At 46.6% G+C, this 18,677-nt stretch overlaps 1 protein-coding gene across 2 annotated transcripts in view; it reads right to left on the reverse strand.

The window, feature by feature from the left end:
- Positions 1-3,598: 3,598 nt before the first annotated feature.
- LOC125946675 (uncharacterized) overlaps positions 3,599-18,677 on the reverse strand; it is a 45,832-nt gene continuing 30,753 nt past the window's right edge. The window contains exons 9-10 of one of the 2 annotated variants that reach the window (XR_007467767.1): positions 5,321-9,281; positions 3,599-5,233 (exon numbers count right to left, since the gene is read on the reverse strand). Coding sequence is in view for 1 of the 2 variants with exons in the window: in XM_049670518.1 (XP_049526475.1) it covers positions 8,985-9,281 (297 nt within the window). In the remaining variant the exon portion in view is untranslated. Of the gene's footprint in view, positions 9,282-18,677 lie in introns of both variants that reach the window. The other variant, XM_049670518.1, reaches the window with a different exon arrangement.

The following is an 18,677-nucleotide window of genomic DNA, read 5'->3' on the forward strand; positions in this document are numbered from 1 at the left end:
AAAACGTGTCGTCCACCCGATTGTGTGACGCGAAGCTACAAAATAAACCCAATACGTACGCGCGTTTCCGAGAAAGAAAAACAAGCGTCGCAATGGAAGAGAAATCCTTCCTAGTCCGCGGGTTGAAATAGGGACCAATGCCTTCCTGGTGCTGGGCGCTGTACCACCTGGACGACTGATTTTCCATATTCCGTATGCCTACAGTGGTTCGAGTTGCCGATTAAAAGGCCTCGCTCCGCGATTTGCTATAGCACCTTGATTGACTCAGGTTTAAAGGGCTTAAACAATTACTACTCGTTCCGGTCTGAATTTTATCACTAAAGTGAAACATTCATGTTTAGGGCATCAGAATAACTAAAGACACGTAGGGGGGGGGGGGGGAATGGGGGGGGGAAAGGGGGGGGGGGATCGGAAGTCGCAGTGGAGTTTTTGGCAAGATATCAAGGGACTCACGATTGCCAACAACTCGAGGTATTAGAGGCAACTTATGGGTCTGCAGAGCTTCTTAATGTGCAATTATAACTTTGTGAAGTATTACCAAAAATGTTTGAAAAAAGAACATGTTCAGGTCAACTGAGGCAGGTCATGTACTTTAGGCGTTAGGCTCCAAAGATACGGCAATGAGGACTACAATCTGCAGCGTGATGTGACGCCTGGACATTTGCGAAATGTAGAGGAGAATAACCTTTTTACCGGCATCACCATGTCGACCAATTATGTACTATAGAGGTACCGACGAGATTGGGGGGAATAGCTATGATCTTTTGCTTTTCTCCGTGTCACATGTTTCTTGCGAAGCATCGATTTTCGCTATATATTGATGGGAGCCGAAAGTTACAAAGGGTTAATGAACGATGATTGTAATGATTATACTCACTATAATGATCACTGAGTCTCCAACAGCCTGCGAAGAATAATCCATAAACTTGTGCCGAGATAACAAGGTCGTCTAGTGCTTGCGACCGAAGGGGTTTAACGTATTCGCTCATCCCGTGTGTCGTGCGTTCCTCTTGGTCATCCACAATGTATATCATCGTAAAAATGAACGAAATACAACTACAATCAAATCAGCAGTTAAAAACGCAAGTAACTGCATTCGTTTTCGCCATTCCGTCCTTTCTACAAAACCGTCGTCTCACTGTCCAACTTATTATCCTCAGTCTGAACCCTCGCAATATACGGCAAAGAAAAACTTTAACTAAGGGTGCTAGTTACAGACATGTTTACACGCTTATAATAATTTACCCCCTTAAAAGTGAATAGAGTGTAAATATGTCCATAACTCACACACACACCTTTCTTGCGTGTAAGGGTGTGGCTTAGTCCAATTTACACCCTTAAAAGTGAATAAGGGTGTAAATTATTTCACAGTGTGACGCGGTGGTGTTAATTATCGCGCGGCGTTACTACAGCTGCAGTCCACGGCGGTGCCGTGAATGTAGCAGGGTTCTGTCTTGCGACAGCTCGTAATGGTCCGAATTTCGTCTAGCATTATGTTACTTATGGTATGTTATGGTATGTTACTTTCGAAAACACCATCCAGATGGCGCTCGCCTCCTCGGCAGCGTAAAACGGTAGCGGCGCGCAGAGGCGAAGGTGGAGAAAAAAGAAAGCTTCAGTTGCCGGGAAGCCTGACAAGCATTCAGGGATCTTTGAATGCTATCGCGTTCCACTCTTCAAGGCGAAGCTTAAGCGTATTCCAATTTTTTTGTCATTGAAGTGAGAATTTTGTTGTTTTAGTGTATCTAATGTTTAGCGTCTCTTGAAAGGAATTGGAAGTTAGCCTGCATGATATTGCACGAGGGGTCTCCTGAGAATTTACTTGTGTCCGAGATACAGGGTCTGTCTGTAGAGCGTGTGGCTGAATGGAGGTAAATGTATTCACTCATCCGGTGCTCGCTTGCAGAGCATCCATCACAGTCGCGTGACGCCGTTGCGCCTCGCCGGCTAAAGTGCTACGCGTGAAATAAGGCCGGAAGCGGAAGCACTGACGTCATTTGCCTGCGTCGACGAGCATTTACAGAGCCGCGATACGGGACGTATCGCTTTCCGAGGACGTTTGGGAACATCGGCGCATAAAATAATAAAAAAAAAGACATGAAGATAGTACAGACGGATGGTTACGAAAACCGAGAGAAAGTTATCTAAAAATACGAATAGAGTCGTATCTGTAACTTTGCAAAACCAGCGTTTTTTTTTTCATTTTCTTTCTTTGTTCTGTGCTCTGCGAAAATGCGGGGATCTCTCTTTTGGCAGTTCGACGGCAGAACAATGAAAATGAATGACCGTGCTACGCGTGTAACGGGGTCGAATGACGTCATCGACCTCGCACGCTGACGGTTGTCGAGTCAAAAAAGTGCTTCACTGGTGCGGGCGGCTCACACATGCAGTATATATTTCTATTCCCGACTGCCATGTAATGCAAAGAGTAATTAGGGTGTTATTTACGGAAGAAGAGGCCATCGTTTTTCTATTCTCTGATGCATTCGCCGTGTATGTGATGGAGGCGGAACACAAAAAACGCTTTGGAGCTCTGTGCTTCGGCTACACGTTATTTATTTATTTATTTATTTATTTATTTATTTATTTATTTATTTATTTATTTATTTATTTATTTATTTATTTATTTATTTATTTATTTATTTATTTATTTATTTATTTATTTAAATCAAGACCTTCAAGGCCCGGGCGAGTGGTACAGAAGGGAGTTCGAGAAGGGAGTGGTAGCAACAGAAAAGTAGAGAATAGAATGTAAATAAAGTAATAATCTAAGAGTACAAATATATAAAACAAGTAGGTGTCGCTAAACAGAAAGAAAGAAGTTGTCGATGGCTGATTTAAACGCGCTTGGATTATTGATTGCGGTTAAGGAGGTGACCAGGCGGCCCCTTTCCATTGATTGAAGTGAGTGAAAAGGCAATGGCTGCTTGGTACGGATGATCAGTGCGAGGTGATATGTAAAGAGAATTTGGAAGGAGTTTGTCTTTGGGGTGTTCATTATGAAATGTTTACCAAATAAAACGCACATTTTATGTTTAGAGTAAGATAATTCTAGATGGTCGAAGTTGATCCCGAGCCAGTTCAGAGCTTATCGGTCGGTGTCCAATCCAATCGGTGTAACGCAGCCGCACCACGACATTACTACCCCCACAGCAGCTCCTAAAGTAATACAAATTGAACAGGATCGTTACAAAAATACTGCCCCTGTTTTTATTTGATCGTTACGTAATAGTGCACTTGTATTTAACTGGATCGTTACAAAAGGCTACCCCTGTTTTTATTGGATCGTTACAAAATAATGCGCCTGTTTTTAATGTATCGTCACAAAATACTGCCCTGTTTTTATTGGACCGTTACAAAACACTGCCGCGGTTTGATTGGGTCGTTACAAAACACTGCCGCTGTTTTAATTGGATCATTACGAAAAACTGCAACTGTTTTTATTGGATCTTTACAAAATGCTGCATCTGTATTTATCTGAATCATTACAAAGTAGTGTCTCTGTTTTTAATTGGATCGTTGCAAAACACATGGATACCAAGAGAAGGGAAGCGCAGTCGAGGTCGGCAGAAAACCAGATGGGATGATAAAGTTAATTGGATCGTTACGAAATGCTGCCCCTCTCTCCTCTGTAGTTTCGGACTGCAGTCGCGTATGTCGATGGCAGTTTTCCTTTACGCAGTAGCACCACTGCTCGGCATTCGCTTTTCGGTGATGGAAGCTTTTGTCTTTTCTCGGGACTGCGGGGCTTCCTGATTTACAGGCCATCGAATGCTGTTGCAGCTTTTGATGTAGAACACTATCATCGAATGCTGCGCAGCATTTGATGTAAACCACTAGCCGCTGCTTTGTCTTGCAAAGGCTTTCTCGAGGATAATGCAAATGTGGCACAGGCGTCTTTATTGAAAGCAAATAAGAATAATAACTGTAGGGGAGCAGGAGAAAGCGAATAATGTGATAGGGCCGAGATTACACCAGCTCTGGCCCGAAGGCCCATTGACGTAGGGTGTTGTCAGACGCGCCTTTGGAGCCCGCGTTCGCTGAATGTAATAATCCAGCAAATATTTCGAAACTGTTCTCCCAGTAGTCGTAGCTTGAAAAGGAAACTATAGAGTGCATCGATCACAGCATGGCTTCTGAGATTCGGGCGGCGCGCGCAGAGAGCGCGCGCCGCCCGAATCTCGGTAGCCATGATCACAGCATAGAGTTTTCGACAATAATTACTAGAGGGAACTCCGGCGCGAGTGTCTACTGCAGCTGCAAGCGTGGCAGTGCAGCCAGACATGTGAAGAATGAGCGCAGTTCAGGGATTTGCAGAAATTTTGTCATATACAATTGGCAATTTCAACGCGTGCGCGCAGAAACTTATCGCATTGGCGCGTTTAGAAAAACAATACGATGGCTTGGAAATTGAGAAGAATAACGCGAAATGAAGAACGTCATCAAGAACGTTCTGGAGCCGCAAGCACGAAGATGAAGCAAATCCATGCACTAACATCATCTTCACCGTCACCCTACTTTTATGTCCACACCGTAGGGCGAAGGCCTCTCCCAGCGATCTCTGATCATCATTCCCATGTCAGCTTAACCATCACAGCTCCAGATCTTTCACTCTAGTAATCATTGTAGGAAACCCAACGGATCACATACGGCCTCAAAGATCCGGCAGCGCGCGCCGCATTGGTTTTCGGAGGCCGTGCATCACACAGGTGCTCGCTCCATAACGAGCTGCCCGCGGTGGTGCTTCGGCTTCTTCCGTGTCCATGGCCTTCGCGCGTCGTCCGCTTGTTGTGTCTTCGCGCTTTCACCGACTGCGTTCCAGTTTCCGCCAACGCTGGATGCGCCTGGGAACGTTTTAGACGACGACGCCGCTCTTGACGACGACGTCGCCGACGCGCAGAGAGAGTGAAAGCGGAGGTGCGCGCGGCCTTGGAGTGACGCCAGAGCGTCTCGCGAAGCCGCCGCGTCGGCGTTCGCAGCACGGCGTCGACCGCCGGAAAGAGCGATCCAAAATATGCGTGCGCTCACCGCTGCTCTCGTAGTTCGGTGCAGTGATGTCAAAAAAAAAAAAAAAAAAAAAAATTGTGTTGCGAAAGGAGGAGGAGGAAAGTGGAGGGGGCGCGGGGAGAGGCAGTCGGAGAACGCTGTCCGAACCCTTGTTCTTCGAGCCCTTTAAGTGATGCACCGTTGTACTTAATCTAACCTAACTTAATGATGCAATATCGCACCTAACCTAACTAAATGATGCACTGTTGCGCCGAAGGTGTAATCTAACCTAATGATGCACTATTGCACCTAACCTAGCCTAGCCTAGCATAACCTAACCTAACGATGCACTGCTGCACCTAAACTAACCTGTTGCACCTAACCAAGCGAAACCAAACTAAAGAAGCTACTATATACCTAACCTAACTTAATGATGCACTGTTGCGCCGAAGGTGTAATCTAACCTAATGATGCAATATTTCACCTAATCTAGTCCAATGATGCACCAGTGCACCTAACCTAGCCTAGCTTAGCCTAACCTAACCTAACCTAACCTAACGATGCACTGTTGCACGTAAACAAACTTATCGCACCCGACCAAACCAAACTAAACGAGCTACTACAGCTAGTTCGTTAGAAAAACTGCATCTGGGGAATCAGCTTCCGATGCGAGAGGAGTTGTGGGAACTTTCGAGGCAGGAACTATAGATACGCATTTCGTATACGCCGTTCTGTCTTTGGGCGAGGGCTGCGCGCCAACCTCGAGAGACGAAAGCAAAGCGCGCGCCGGCGGCGCGTGCCCGCAGTATACGACTACTCCCTGTAGCGGCTTGTCTACTAACGCAGTAGCTGCTGCGGCGAATATAGCCGCCGGCGTGCCACGCCATCTCGTCGTCAAGGGCGCGTGTGCCAATCAAGGTCAAGTCTATCGCTCCTGTGCGGTCCGCAAGAAACTCGAGAAGGCAAGCTTCGAATGAGAGTATACATGTATATGGCTGACACGAAAGTTTCCATTTGTCAACCTCTTTTTTTTTTTTTTTTGCGTTTAACGAAGGTCCAAAACCTCTAAAATAAAGAGAGAGTGAAAAAAAAAGGAAATACTGGTAGGGGCGTTAGAGCGGCCTAAATAATTTAGTACAATGTAGCACTTGTTTTTAAGCGCCGGCTTCGTCATCAGTACCCCGGATGTGGATGCGTGATGACGTCATGATGTACTTGACTCGATCCTTTCCAAATTATCACAAACCAGATTAAACGCGCGCAGCACTCTTATCATCAACCTTTTTTTTTTATGAAGAATATCATCATCCCTAACCCTCTTCCTGCGTGAAATCATCAAAGCTCGCTGGCAAGAGCACTGACGTCGCCGTTATGTTTGACTTCGTGTACGGCGTGAGACCCACTTTAATAAATTAAATTATGTTACAGGTGTTTTGTCGCTCTTCGACCATCATTTGCCCTTACGCCATAAACTCCCACGTATCATCATGATCATCGTATATACCTAAGTGTTTCCCGACCTTCATATTCGCGAAGTGCCATCCTTTTACGTGCAAAAAAAAAAAAAAAAAAAAGCGTGTGGTTAAGAGATTCTACAATTTCGGAAAATATAGGTCGGTGCTCCTTTACGTAAATATTCCTATTTATACTTTACCTTTAAATCTCTAAGCCTTTCTCTCGCTCTCCAAGAAACCGCGAAACACGTTAAACGCGCGCCCTGCAGTACGCTAAGAGGTTGGTGGAATGAGTTGCGTGTGGGTCTGCGTATATAGCCGTCGGCACCGCAATTTAGTGGCAGTGTCGTAATCTCGGGCTCTTAACGAAGGATCTGGCCGCCGCGCGGCGCTGCCGTGGCTGCATGTGTAATGTATACGCCATATGTATGTAAGAGTAGTGAAGGCTGCGAAAAGAGAGAGGGTGGGTAGACAGAGGGAGAGAGGACAAGCGGCCGTGGACAGCAGGTAAGTGGATTGACATTGCTTCGCTACCGTGAAAGGTACTGGCCGTTCGGAGTGGATGAATAATGGCGCATTGAGGAAAAAAAAAAAAGCAATATATGCCCGCCATTCACATAAAATGTGTAACGCTATACACACTCTTACCGGGGTACCGGAGACGTGTACGGCCGCAACTACGCTTGTAGGGACATCTCGCGACCCGTACTTGAACCAGAGAGCACGGAAAGCTGATGCTGCAGTGATCTACTATATTGTAATTCTACATGCTTTTGTAAAGTTTGGTAGGGAGGTAATCGTTAACTTGCAGTACTTTTAGGACTTTCCTTCGAGGAGAAAGCTCACTTGGCAAAAAGATTTCCAAACGCATATGAGTTTACGGAGAAGCTAAACCTCCATACTCTGCGCATCGTTTCCCTCAAGACTTCGTTAAATCGGGTGTGAAGTTGAGTTCGGTTCGTTGCTTCGAAGTTTTGAGTACATAATGCTCCGTGTTACTATAAGTCGGGCAATCGAAAGCACTTCGTTGAATTGAATATTTTCTAAAAAATGCGGTGTTGTTAAATTTAGGTTTGAATATGTTATACCAAGGGGGCCGGCCAGCAGCAAAGAGCAGTTACTAACGAAGAGCTTTGTAAATTCTATCGCTGGGTGCTGGTAATGTTTCTTTCTATGTGCCTTCCCCGATTGGCCATTGTTGCAGCGATAGTCTCGTTTATCACACCGATCGCTATATCGTGAATGGCGGCGCGGGCGTTGGAACGTACGCTAGACATTGAGGAAATTCTCTTACGTAGGAGAAATTTTGGGAACATCGGCCAGTGGGGCAGAATTCACGAAATATTTGTTTTGTTCGCAACTGCTCTTTGCCACTGGCATGGCCACCATCGCTAACACGCCCGGCATCAGTATTGGCTGGAATTTGCTCCTACGAACATTATAAACACATGCATTGGATAGACAAGCATACATATTGTACGAGATTACATGTTGCGTTGGAAGGAAATAAGGATAGTTGTACGTATCGTATTTAACTGTATATAGAATTTAAATAATCGCTGTTCGAATACGTCGTTTCCCATATATTTGTAAACATGCGTTGAATCTGGATCGCGTTTCCCCCCCTCCCCTTTTTTTTTGTTGAATACAGTACCCGGCAAGCTTTCGCCGTGACGTTCGTCGAACGGAGTTGTGTTTCGGACTGTGCTGTTAGTGTGCGTGAAGGAATATGTGTGCATGTGTTGGAATGTCTGCTGCGTGCTTCGGACACGGAACAGCAGCAGCTTCATCGGATACAGTGAATTCGTTTGTCGTATGAATCTTGGCAGTGTGCAAAAAGTAGCTGACGTGAGTGCAGGGTACGTGCAGTGCAGCGGTCAACGTGTCTTTGTACGCTTCCCTTCATTCGTCTGCCTATTCTATTTAATGCGAACAATTCTTTGCCTCGCAGGAGACACTTTGTGGTCGGCAGATAGGTATGGGTACGTTACTGCATGCCTCGCCTCGTTCTAGGTCTCCTCGGAAGACAAAAAAAAAAAAAAAGCGACCTGGTGCTGGGATTGAAACCAGGCTCCCCCAGCACGATAGTTCGATGCTCTGCCTATTCGTGTCCCACATTAGAGAGTTTTAGTGTGTCCGGTATTCCGGTAAACGCAAGCGAATTACGCCGCTGCCCAAAACTTACACCAGCAGCGAAGTAAAATACTACGCTTGGTTACTGAGATATTAGCTCCGTGTATGCCTCATTGGGCTCTGTGCCACCAGGTGGGGGCACCGTGGAGGCTGTTCACGTTTGCGCCTCCGCTCATCCGGTAAAACGCCCAGTGCGCTGGCGCTTACCGGAATACCGGACAACTAAAGCTCCCTATTGACTCGGACGCCGCCTCGCCGCCGTTATTGCCTGAATTGGCCACTCGGCGCTAGGTGTGCCAGGTAAAATATGAAAAATGAAATGGATCGTTACAATTACTGTACTAACTCGCGTTAAGGTGAACCGGCAGCCGTATTTTGTAACGATTCAGATTTTTTTTTTTTTCGTTTTTATCACCCGTCGCGCCGAGTTGCAGATCCAGGTGATAGTACGGCGTCGTCGTCGAATACAGTGAGACAGTGCGTAGGGAAGTGAAACTGAATTGGATCGTTACAAGATATGCATGGCCTTTGAAAAAAAAAAAACAAAAAACAGACAAACTCGGAAGTGTCGTATATTGCGCTCTCGCCTTGTACGCTGGCGTGAGCTCCTTGTAGCGCTTCGTGCTCCGTAGCCTGTAGTGGTCCGCCTTGAAGGACACCGTGACCAGCGTGTTTAGCTTCATGTTCACGGTCAGCTTGCCGTAGCGCCTGCACCGAGTGAGTGAAAGACACACTGGTAATGCAGTTCTATAACGTGGGGCCTTCCGTCGTATAAACAAGAAAACGCAGACTCAGCAACCCCGAGTCAGTGAATGTACTAACCAGCCCCACGGCAATGTGTACCCCCCCTTCACTTGATTTTGCAACCTCAGTCGTATAACCGAACGATGCGAACGTAAGCAATCCTGAAGATTGGTCTGCACTTGAAGAACGCCGCTGCATATACACTGTTGTCACTTTGTGGCCCTGCAAACTGCCAAAATCATCCTAAGCATATTATTTTCGTTTAAGAGACTTCCGAAGTGATGTTACGTAAGCAGTCGTGGTGTTATGCGAGGAACCTTGGTTTTAAACAAGTCGCGGTGTTGCAAACAGCCCTGATGTTACAATCAATCGTGGTGTTACAAGCAGCCATGGTAGTACAAGCTGTGATGTAACAAAAAAAAAAAAAAAACAGTGATGTTAAAGATATACATCCCGATACCCAGCTCGATCATAGAACTGCTTAGCGCAGCAAAATGCATCGTTTCCAGGGAGAAACGTTCGCGGCTAGAATTGGCACAAGCTCTCTCCGCGCGCTGGGAACAAAACTATCTTATCGCGAACGGATATCCTACGCGCTTTCCGCGGATTACGTTGCGTCCGTTTGTTAAACATCCTGTGGCGTCCATAGGGGCGGTATAGCGCTAATGCGAGCGGAACCGCGCCATGTGCCGTATGACTATGTAGCTGGCCTAATTGGCGCGAATTTACGAGTATAACTGAATGGGTATACCTTGTCAATTAGGTCGCTGTTTCGATTTTCGGCTGTGCACGGCGGCCGCATTACGATGGGGGTGCAGAATGCGAGAACACTCGCGTATACGCTGTAAAATAATTTACACCCTAATTCAAAAGGGTGTACGGGTGTGAGTTGTGGACAGAATTAAACCCTTAACCACCTTAACCACGAATGATCAGCATGAGAGCATTGTGCACTAACGGTGCGTATATGTGTCCGTGAGTGTGTGTAGTTTTCTTTTTCTACGGCCAGGTACAGTCGGGGGCAAAAGTTTGTGGACCACGCCTTTAGACAAAACGCCGAATTTCTTCGAGTTCAGCGTGCGCGTACAACTACGGAAACTGAGTAGTGCACTATGATTCTAAAGCGAGGAAATTTCTTTTTTGGCCCTTCTCTGCTGGAAGTTGCATGTCATGTTGAATGTCAGCGTTTTCTCTGCGGGCACTATCCACAAGCTTTTGCGCCCCCGACTGTAGAGTTGGGGTATAGCTTTAGTTGGGTATACTAACTATAACCCAACGGCAGACTCCGTTGATTTTCGCTTCTAAAACATCGGACCTTACTCTCTGTATTGTATCCGCATCTCGTTCCGTTAGCTTGCGATGTTTTCATTCTTTATGCACATCGTTAGTATTTTGAGCCACGCGCTGTCACGCCGCCTCGGAGACGGGGAAGGCTCACCCCCGCATTCAGAAATGCGCCTAACTTGAAGCCCATGTAGGCATGCATGCTTGACTTAGTCCAAAGAACGTCTGACGTCAGCGCGCCGATGCAAGCGCAAAAAAGTGTCCCGGGCACGGTCGCGCTATAGGCGTCATGAATCTCCGGGTCGTATACACAAGCCTGGCGAAGCGATATCGAGTCGCTGTCGGCGGGTGGCTATATATATATACGGCATCAAAACTTGTCGAGCGTTTTGGAGCTTTGTTAAGATGGTGCGTAGCGCGCGCGAATATTTCACACCAGCGAATTCGTCTGTGTGTGTGCGCGTCGGTTGTGTATACATGGCCTTCGAGATTTGCGCGGGATCTCGGAGGCCATAGCGTATACAACCTTCGAGCCCGATCTGCCATAGGGGGTGCGCTGCGCGGCGATGCACGCAACTATACGGCGGCGGGAACGCGGTCAGCGGAGCGGCGAGCGTGCGAAGTTCGCTCACGCGTTAGGTGTCGTGTCGGTTGACGCTCACTGATGCGTGCAGTCTCGTCGATGTAGAGCGTTTCAAAGCTTTGTAGCGAGACAGGGGATGCAACCCCATTGATGCGCTTCCGCCATCGCCACGCACGCACGCACGCACAAACACACAAAGAAACACGCACATTAGGCTGTAGCGCACGACAAGACAAAATGAGTGAAACGAAAAATGAAAGCATGTTCGACTTACATCTAAGTTCACTTACACTTTTCGTATATCAATTGGTATTCGATCACCCCCATGTAATGCCCAAACTGGGCATTTAGGGTAAACAAATGAAAAAAGATGAAAAGTACACATACGCGTATAAAACGTTAGCGCGCATGGTAGTATACGGACGCATGGTAGTTCATACATGTATGACCACGTGGAACAGCTTAACAAATGGCTCTTAAGTGGCATTGGCCACTGAAATGCGCAAAACGTGCAACTATAGCCTAAGTAAGCTCGCACGCGCTCTCTAGCATGCACTGTGACAAAAGCGTATACGCACACTCGATCTTCGCTGTACGTCGTATCTTCTGTGCACATTCTAAGGACGCGCGTGTGTACATACGTGTCACTTTTGACATGGGTGTACACATGACGCTCACGTGCAGCGCGCGCGCGCGCGCGCGCGCGCGCCTGCGGCTTTTGTGTTTTCTCGGGCGGCAAAAGTATAGCGGGAAGACACGCTCATGAGTCACACGATCTGACGCCCCCGAGTGTGTGCGCCTCGCCGATTTTGTTGCGCGTATACTTGGCTGGCGCGCCAACGAGTGTGCGCGCGCATGCAGATGCAAGCAGTGGAAAAAAAAAAAAATAAAGAAGAAACAAAAAATCTTGTCACGCCGCTAGATTTTCCGTCGGGCGAGTCATTTCGCGGTGTGTTGAACGCGTGGAAGCTTGTTGAATGGAGCTGGCACTGTTGTTTTGTGGCTGCGCCATGATTCGCTTCTGTTTGTCCTGTGGTGCACGTGTTTTGTGCCCCTTGGAAAACGAAAACTTTGGAACTTTTGGGGCTAGCTGTACGCGCGTCACTGCCACTTCTTTTCGTCTTTAGCGCCTTTCTTATTGATGTAATCGACAGCGGTCGAGTCGAACAAAGAATGTCGCCGTGGGGGCCAAAGTTTCCGACACGAAGACTTGCCTTCGTCGGGGCAGTTACTGCGCTGGCGAAAACAGGTCCCGTCCTCGAAACTGTGGCTGTACGGCGACGTTCCGTGTTCGACAAACACTGTCGAATGTCTTGAGCCTCCATTTTCCTGCTACACCTCTGTCTCGTTTGGTCTTGTTATTTATGTCTGTTAACCGCGCTCCTCATGTGTGTAGACAATATATCAACTCGACGTTATTGACGACTCAGTCTTTTGCACGCGAGTGCTTTGGGCTGTTGCCTCGAACATTTCGGATATGTTGTATAGTCATGCACTCTCTCAATAATCATGCGGTGCGAGCGTCGGCTGGCGTCAGCCAGTCATTGGCTCGAACGCACGCGTCCCTTCTGCGTCACGTGACCGTCTCTATCAGAGCGTCGTCTGTTCAGTCACGAGCATATTTTTGGTGTGTTCCAATTCTGGCCAGTACAGGAGACAGTCTACGAGGCCATGTAATGGAACGCGTTTCGAACCGTCTGAAAGACGCTTCTGTGACGTAACGCCAGCTCACGGCGAGAAGAAAAAGTTAAAGCACACACTATTTGTAACCACGTAAAGCCAACAAACAATGACAACAGTATTGGAACGCACACTATTTGTGTATTTTAAAGACTTTGGGCCTTGCGAACCTATGAAAAACACGATGTGACTTACATTAAGGGCGAAAGAAAGCGTGTCTACGTTTTCTTGTGCTCGGACGACCTTCCGGTCGAGTTTCCAAGCGTCCTGCTCAGCCGCCGTCTTGTTTGGACAGGAATGTTGCCTGCATCATTTCTGACTTCGATGCGGTCTTCGAGAAGCTGTCTACTTTGACGCCTTCGTGAGAATTGGAACGAAACTTAAGATGGCCGCTCTCCGCTTAGCCGTCTACTTTGCCGTCTACGGCGAGTATTGGAACGCAGCCATATAGTCCCGAGCAGGCGGAGCACACCGCGTATCAGCGCGAAGGTGACTGGTGGAACACCTGTGCATTTTTTTTTTGAGGGGGGGGGGGGTTGATTCTAAATCCCGGTGTTTCTTAATTACCCGGCTCACTTAAAACCCGGCTCACTTAATTACTGACGATGTCAGCGGAAAAACGCGCACTGGGCCCGCGTGTATAGAGCCTTTAATGTTTACGCGCACAATGTTCCCAAGTGATTTCCGGTATTGCCCTCGAGAACCGGCCGCTAAATTTAGCGGTTTATATTATACAGCTTACACGTTGTCTGCCAAGATACCGGACCCTTAGCGGCGTATAACAAAGCCTAGGGGTCCACGCAGTGGACCATTTTAATGCGTTAGCATATAGGAGTGGCAAAGTGGCAAAAAAAAAAAGGGTATGTGTGAATGGTGTGAAGCCTGTCACGTGGTAGAGGTAGGGGGGGGGGGGTCAAGAAAGAACCGAGGGGCCCAGTTGTCTGAGTCACAACCTCGTAAAGCCAACAAGCAATGGCAAGAAGGAAAGCACAGTAGGAAATACTTGTGTACTTGAGGGAAATGTGGACACTATATTTAAATGAAAATAAAAGTCGACTAACTACAACCGGCCGCAAGTGGGATACGAACCCACATCTTCGCATTATGCGTACTATATATATATATATATATATATATATATATATATATATATATATATATATATATATATATATATATATATTGGTCAGTTGCACTTCGCTCCAGAAGTGGCAGACCGTATATCGAGGAGGGAGCTGCACACATTGCAATGTGGTGAACGCGGTTTAAATCATGGGTCCGGGACCTACGAGGTGGGAGGTTATATGCTAACGCATTTCTTTCGCATTTCGCCGATAAATCGGCACTGAACTTTTTTTCCCCCGCAGTTAAGCCCTGTAGCTTAACGAATACGGTTTACGCGTATGTATGAAATAAATGCTACATGCACGAGCTTGATGTACACAATGTGTGTTTATTATATAGCTGATCCTGTATACAGAACGTAAGCCCAACGTCGACTGCGGTACAAAATGTGTTTCCTTTTTTTTTTTTTCCCGGCATACATGTATGTCAAACATACGCGACCGGTGTAGCTTTTCTCGGAATCGCAGGGCTGCTACACTATATGCACATAGAAGGATCCGTAAGAATGACGCTTGCGTAAACGTTAATTCTAGCCGTTTCCTCTCCCTGCTTCGCGCGCGCATTCAACAACTTCGCCGCAGAAAGGCGCCCCTATGCGCGACGTTTTTAACGTTCGTGCGGCATATAAGCGGTCGCTCTGCGTGGAACATCTATCACGCGACTTACTCGCGGAGACGCTGCATGTCGCTTATCTCGCGTTGAGCCGTGCATGCGTGCATGCCCGAGACTTAATGAGGGCCATTATCGTTACGTAAGCACGAGCAATCTGCCCAATGCCTGGCTTGCGCAATCGTTTGTGGTACGCCGTAGAGGAAAAAGATAAATAAAAAATAAAATTGAGCAATTATTGCGCTCGCGCTAGACCGCGCGTCTTTCAGCCAGCGAGAGCCTCCGTCGTCTCTCTCTCTCTCTCTCTCTCTCTCTCTCTCTCTATATATATATATATATATATATATATATATATATATATGTGCAAAGTTCGCAGGCGAGCGCACGTACTCACGCGCGCATTGTGGTACGTTCTGCGTACGTTGTATTCCGGTGGTCGTCGTCCACTCAAAGGCAAAAAGATCGCGCAGTGAAACGAGGAAGTTATAAGCTTGGTTCGTAGAATGCAGTTGTTCGACCGCAAATATAGGCTGCAGCAACAAATAACCGCGAATAGCGCGTAAGCTATCCAGAAAGTGGCAGCTTGCAGTCGCTTGATGGACATGCCCAAAAAAGCGAGAACGTGATCTGTGCCGAGCTTAAAGGAGAATTGAGCCGTGGTGGCCCGGACGCTCGACTATAACCTTTCACGTAACGGAGCGCCTGGACGCAAGCGAAACTTTTCGTGGTGTTGCGAATAACCCCATATATATATGGCCGCTCGAGGCACTTTGCGTGTATTCGCGGGCTTCTTTCACACTCGGAAAAACACATTTATGCCGCACGTATTGAGCAACAGAAAGTTGTATCGGTAGTTTTTCATGTTGCTCTACAACTTTCTCATTGACACTTTGATAATTCGGACAGTAGTTCTCGAGTGAGATAATTAACTACAATTACCTAATTAAATATCAGTAGCGAAAAAATTACTGGCGGCTACTCCACTGTACTGGAAACAATACGCACTAGGTTTGCTTCGCGTAACGCCGTACCTCTTTTTTTTTAAAAATCGTGCTGCATAATAGCTGGGACACCCTATATATATATATATACCCGCACACTGCTTTGCACAACATCGATATATATATATAATATATATATATATATATATATATATATATATATATATATATATATATATATATATTATATATATATATATTGTGTGTGTGTGTGTGTGTGTGAGAGAGAGAGAGGGTTGGTTTCGACCCTGGTTCCGCTAGCACAAAAAAAGCCGGCAGATCCCACGCCCTGTGGGAATCGATGTTGTGCGAAGCATTGTGCGGGGGAGCCTACTAAGTTAACGAAACGACCATGAGAGCGCCAAGCATGGCGGCTCTTTCATGACCCTACATGACACGCATGTCATGACATTCATGTCATGAGTCCTCAGGAGTCCCTTTAGCTACACCTAAGAGACCTTAAGGCGAAAGCCTTAGTCATGCTCATGACTATGACTTCGACCATCAACCTTTAGCCTTTCCCTTCACTTAGTACCACATCCGAACCCATTCCATTGTTCTTTGAGTGTTCATCTTTTTTCGCAGAGTCATTCTCATTTTTGCTGAATCATGGTCATGACTATGATTTCTACCACCATCCTTAAGAGGTTTCCTTCACTTTGTGCCCACGTCCAAACCCATTCCAGTGATTTTTGAGGGTTAATCTTTTTTCCTTGAGTCTTTGACGTTTTTGCAGAGTCATGCTCATGACTATGACTTCTACCATCATCCTTTAGTGTTTCATTCACTTGGTACCCACGTCCGAACCCATTCCAGTGGTATTTGAGAGTTTTTTGCTGGGTCATTGTCATGACCTATCATTTATGTTCGTAATACACTCTTGTCATACTATGCCAGTTTTGGTACATGCCAAGTTAACGAAACGACCATGAGAGCACAAAGTCGTAGGCGGCTAGATAGATAGATAGATAGATAGATAGATAGATAGATAGATAGATAGATAGATAGATAGATAGATAGATAGATAGATAGATAGATACTGTCAAAGTGGCAAATGCTCGCCAAGAAATGCTTCGTATTTAAAACCCGATGCTGTAACCGCAAGGCCGTGGACGCATGCCTTCAAAAGGTACTGAGCCTACATGCAACTATTCAACTGGCTGCGTAGATCAAGAATTTCACTCGTGCAAGCCAGTGAGTTGAGACGCTTGACGCGTTAGCCGCGTCGCATAGCAACAATTTTCTTTTAAAAATTTGGAGGACGCTTAAGTTTCGCCTTTAAGAGTGGAACGCGATAGCTATCGAATATCCCTGGCTGCTTATCAGGCTTTTTTTCTCATATATTCAAATTACAATCCGACTCTATCACGTCTGTAGGTTGTGATAAAGTCGTATACTTTACAATTTTTCTGCCGGATTTTGCTTTGACAAATTCAATTTTAGTTCACTAACGCCTTACGGCCACGCGAAGAGGCCGGCCTGCGCGGTCGGGGGGTGGTTGGGGATGATGTGGTTCGGCATGAATATTTCCGCCAACGACGCCGGCGCACGCCGACGCCGCATTTTATGCGACACGGGAGTTAACGTTATCGCGTGAAAAGTGAGCGCGCGTGTCTTCTAACTGACGATGAAGATACAGGTTACAGCAGGACGGCGTTCGTCGCTGAAATTGGCTGCACTTCTTTCATCCAACTACGGCGCGTTTCTAAAAGGTCGATCACCTAGTGTCTCGTGCTTTAGCGCCTTTTAATTCCGAAATAAAACGTCCACTTTCTCTTGCAAGGTCCACCGTGGTGACTAACGGAGGCGTTCATCACTGCAACCTGTAGTGCATCCCTCCTCCAACATAATTCGCCCCTTTTGCTATGCTTCCTCATCAAATATTCACGTACAGTGATTCCCACATGCATTGCGTATGACCTCTGTCTTTAGTATTCCTCTAAGTGGACAAGGGTCCGGTTTAACTGCCACAATTGCAACGTGCGCGTTAATGTAACAGGTGGTTTGTGAATTCACGCAAGAAGGCTTTCCTATACACAGATAACGTGCCCTAACCAAGATGGCCGCGTTACAGCTAGTAGCAATGTTTGAAGCCGAGACGTGCGTTTTCAAAGCTTGTGTGGTGCGAGGGAGGTAAGGCTGCAGGAATGGTGTCAGCAGCCCGTATGTTGACACCTTAATTACGACACTAACCCGACGTTCGCCATCGTGGTTATGTCAGTCTCGGTGTGTAGGAAACAAGGAGGTAGGAAAGCCTGCTCACCGAATTTCGCGTATCTCCTACTATTGGAAAGATAATGAGAAAATTATAGGTAATTGTGTAGTTTGGTCAGTGATTATCACATTTACTGATATTCACTGCCGCTTGTAATGCATTGCCGGTGAAGGGGAAAAAATACATGATTAAATCTTCACTTGAAAGCCCACGAAAAAATATCGATCGCGAGCTTCGGTCCTCAAGCATTTAAGCTATTAGCATAAACAGCATGCGCTATCGATAAAGTGATTCGACATGGCGAAGGAGACCAAAACTAATTTAGAAGCTTTAAAAAAATAACATATAAAAACTTGAGTAAGACAGCGGGACCGCTAGGATGGACGTTCCCTGTAGTATTATGCTTTTCTTCAGTGGTTACTCTTCGGAACAGCACGAATAGTTATAGACGCTTGCGCCGTACCTGCACGCTTAGTGAGGCGTGTAAATCAAGGAGGTTTGAAAAAAAAAAGTAATGGCGATTTAGCGGTAGGTGCGAGAGAAATTCGTTACCATTACGTCGAACATCTCGGGGTCCCGGCTCCATGATTTTTATTTAAACCGTGTTCACCACATTGAAAAGTGTACGGTGGTGGTCCGTAGCACACGCACCGCCTTCATTTGCACTGTGTGTGTACAGATGTATATATACGCGCTGTTCTATAAGCTTTTCCATCCCCCCTCTCTACCACGTGACCGGCCTCCCATACTTCACAAACATACACTTTCTTCCACTTTGGCACTCCTAATGCTAACGCACTAAAATGTTCTGGAGTGGAAGCGCCCGCCGCTTCTTATCGGCGGAGCCAACGCTCGCCGCTACT

Source organism: Dermacentor silvarum, chromosome 7 (assembly GCF_013339745.2).
Source record: "Dermacentor silvarum isolate Dsil-2018 chromosome 7, BIME_Dsil_1.4, whole genome shotgun sequence".
NCBI lineage: Eukaryota > Metazoa > Arthropoda > Arachnida > Ixodida > Ixodidae > Dermacentor > Dermacentor silvarum.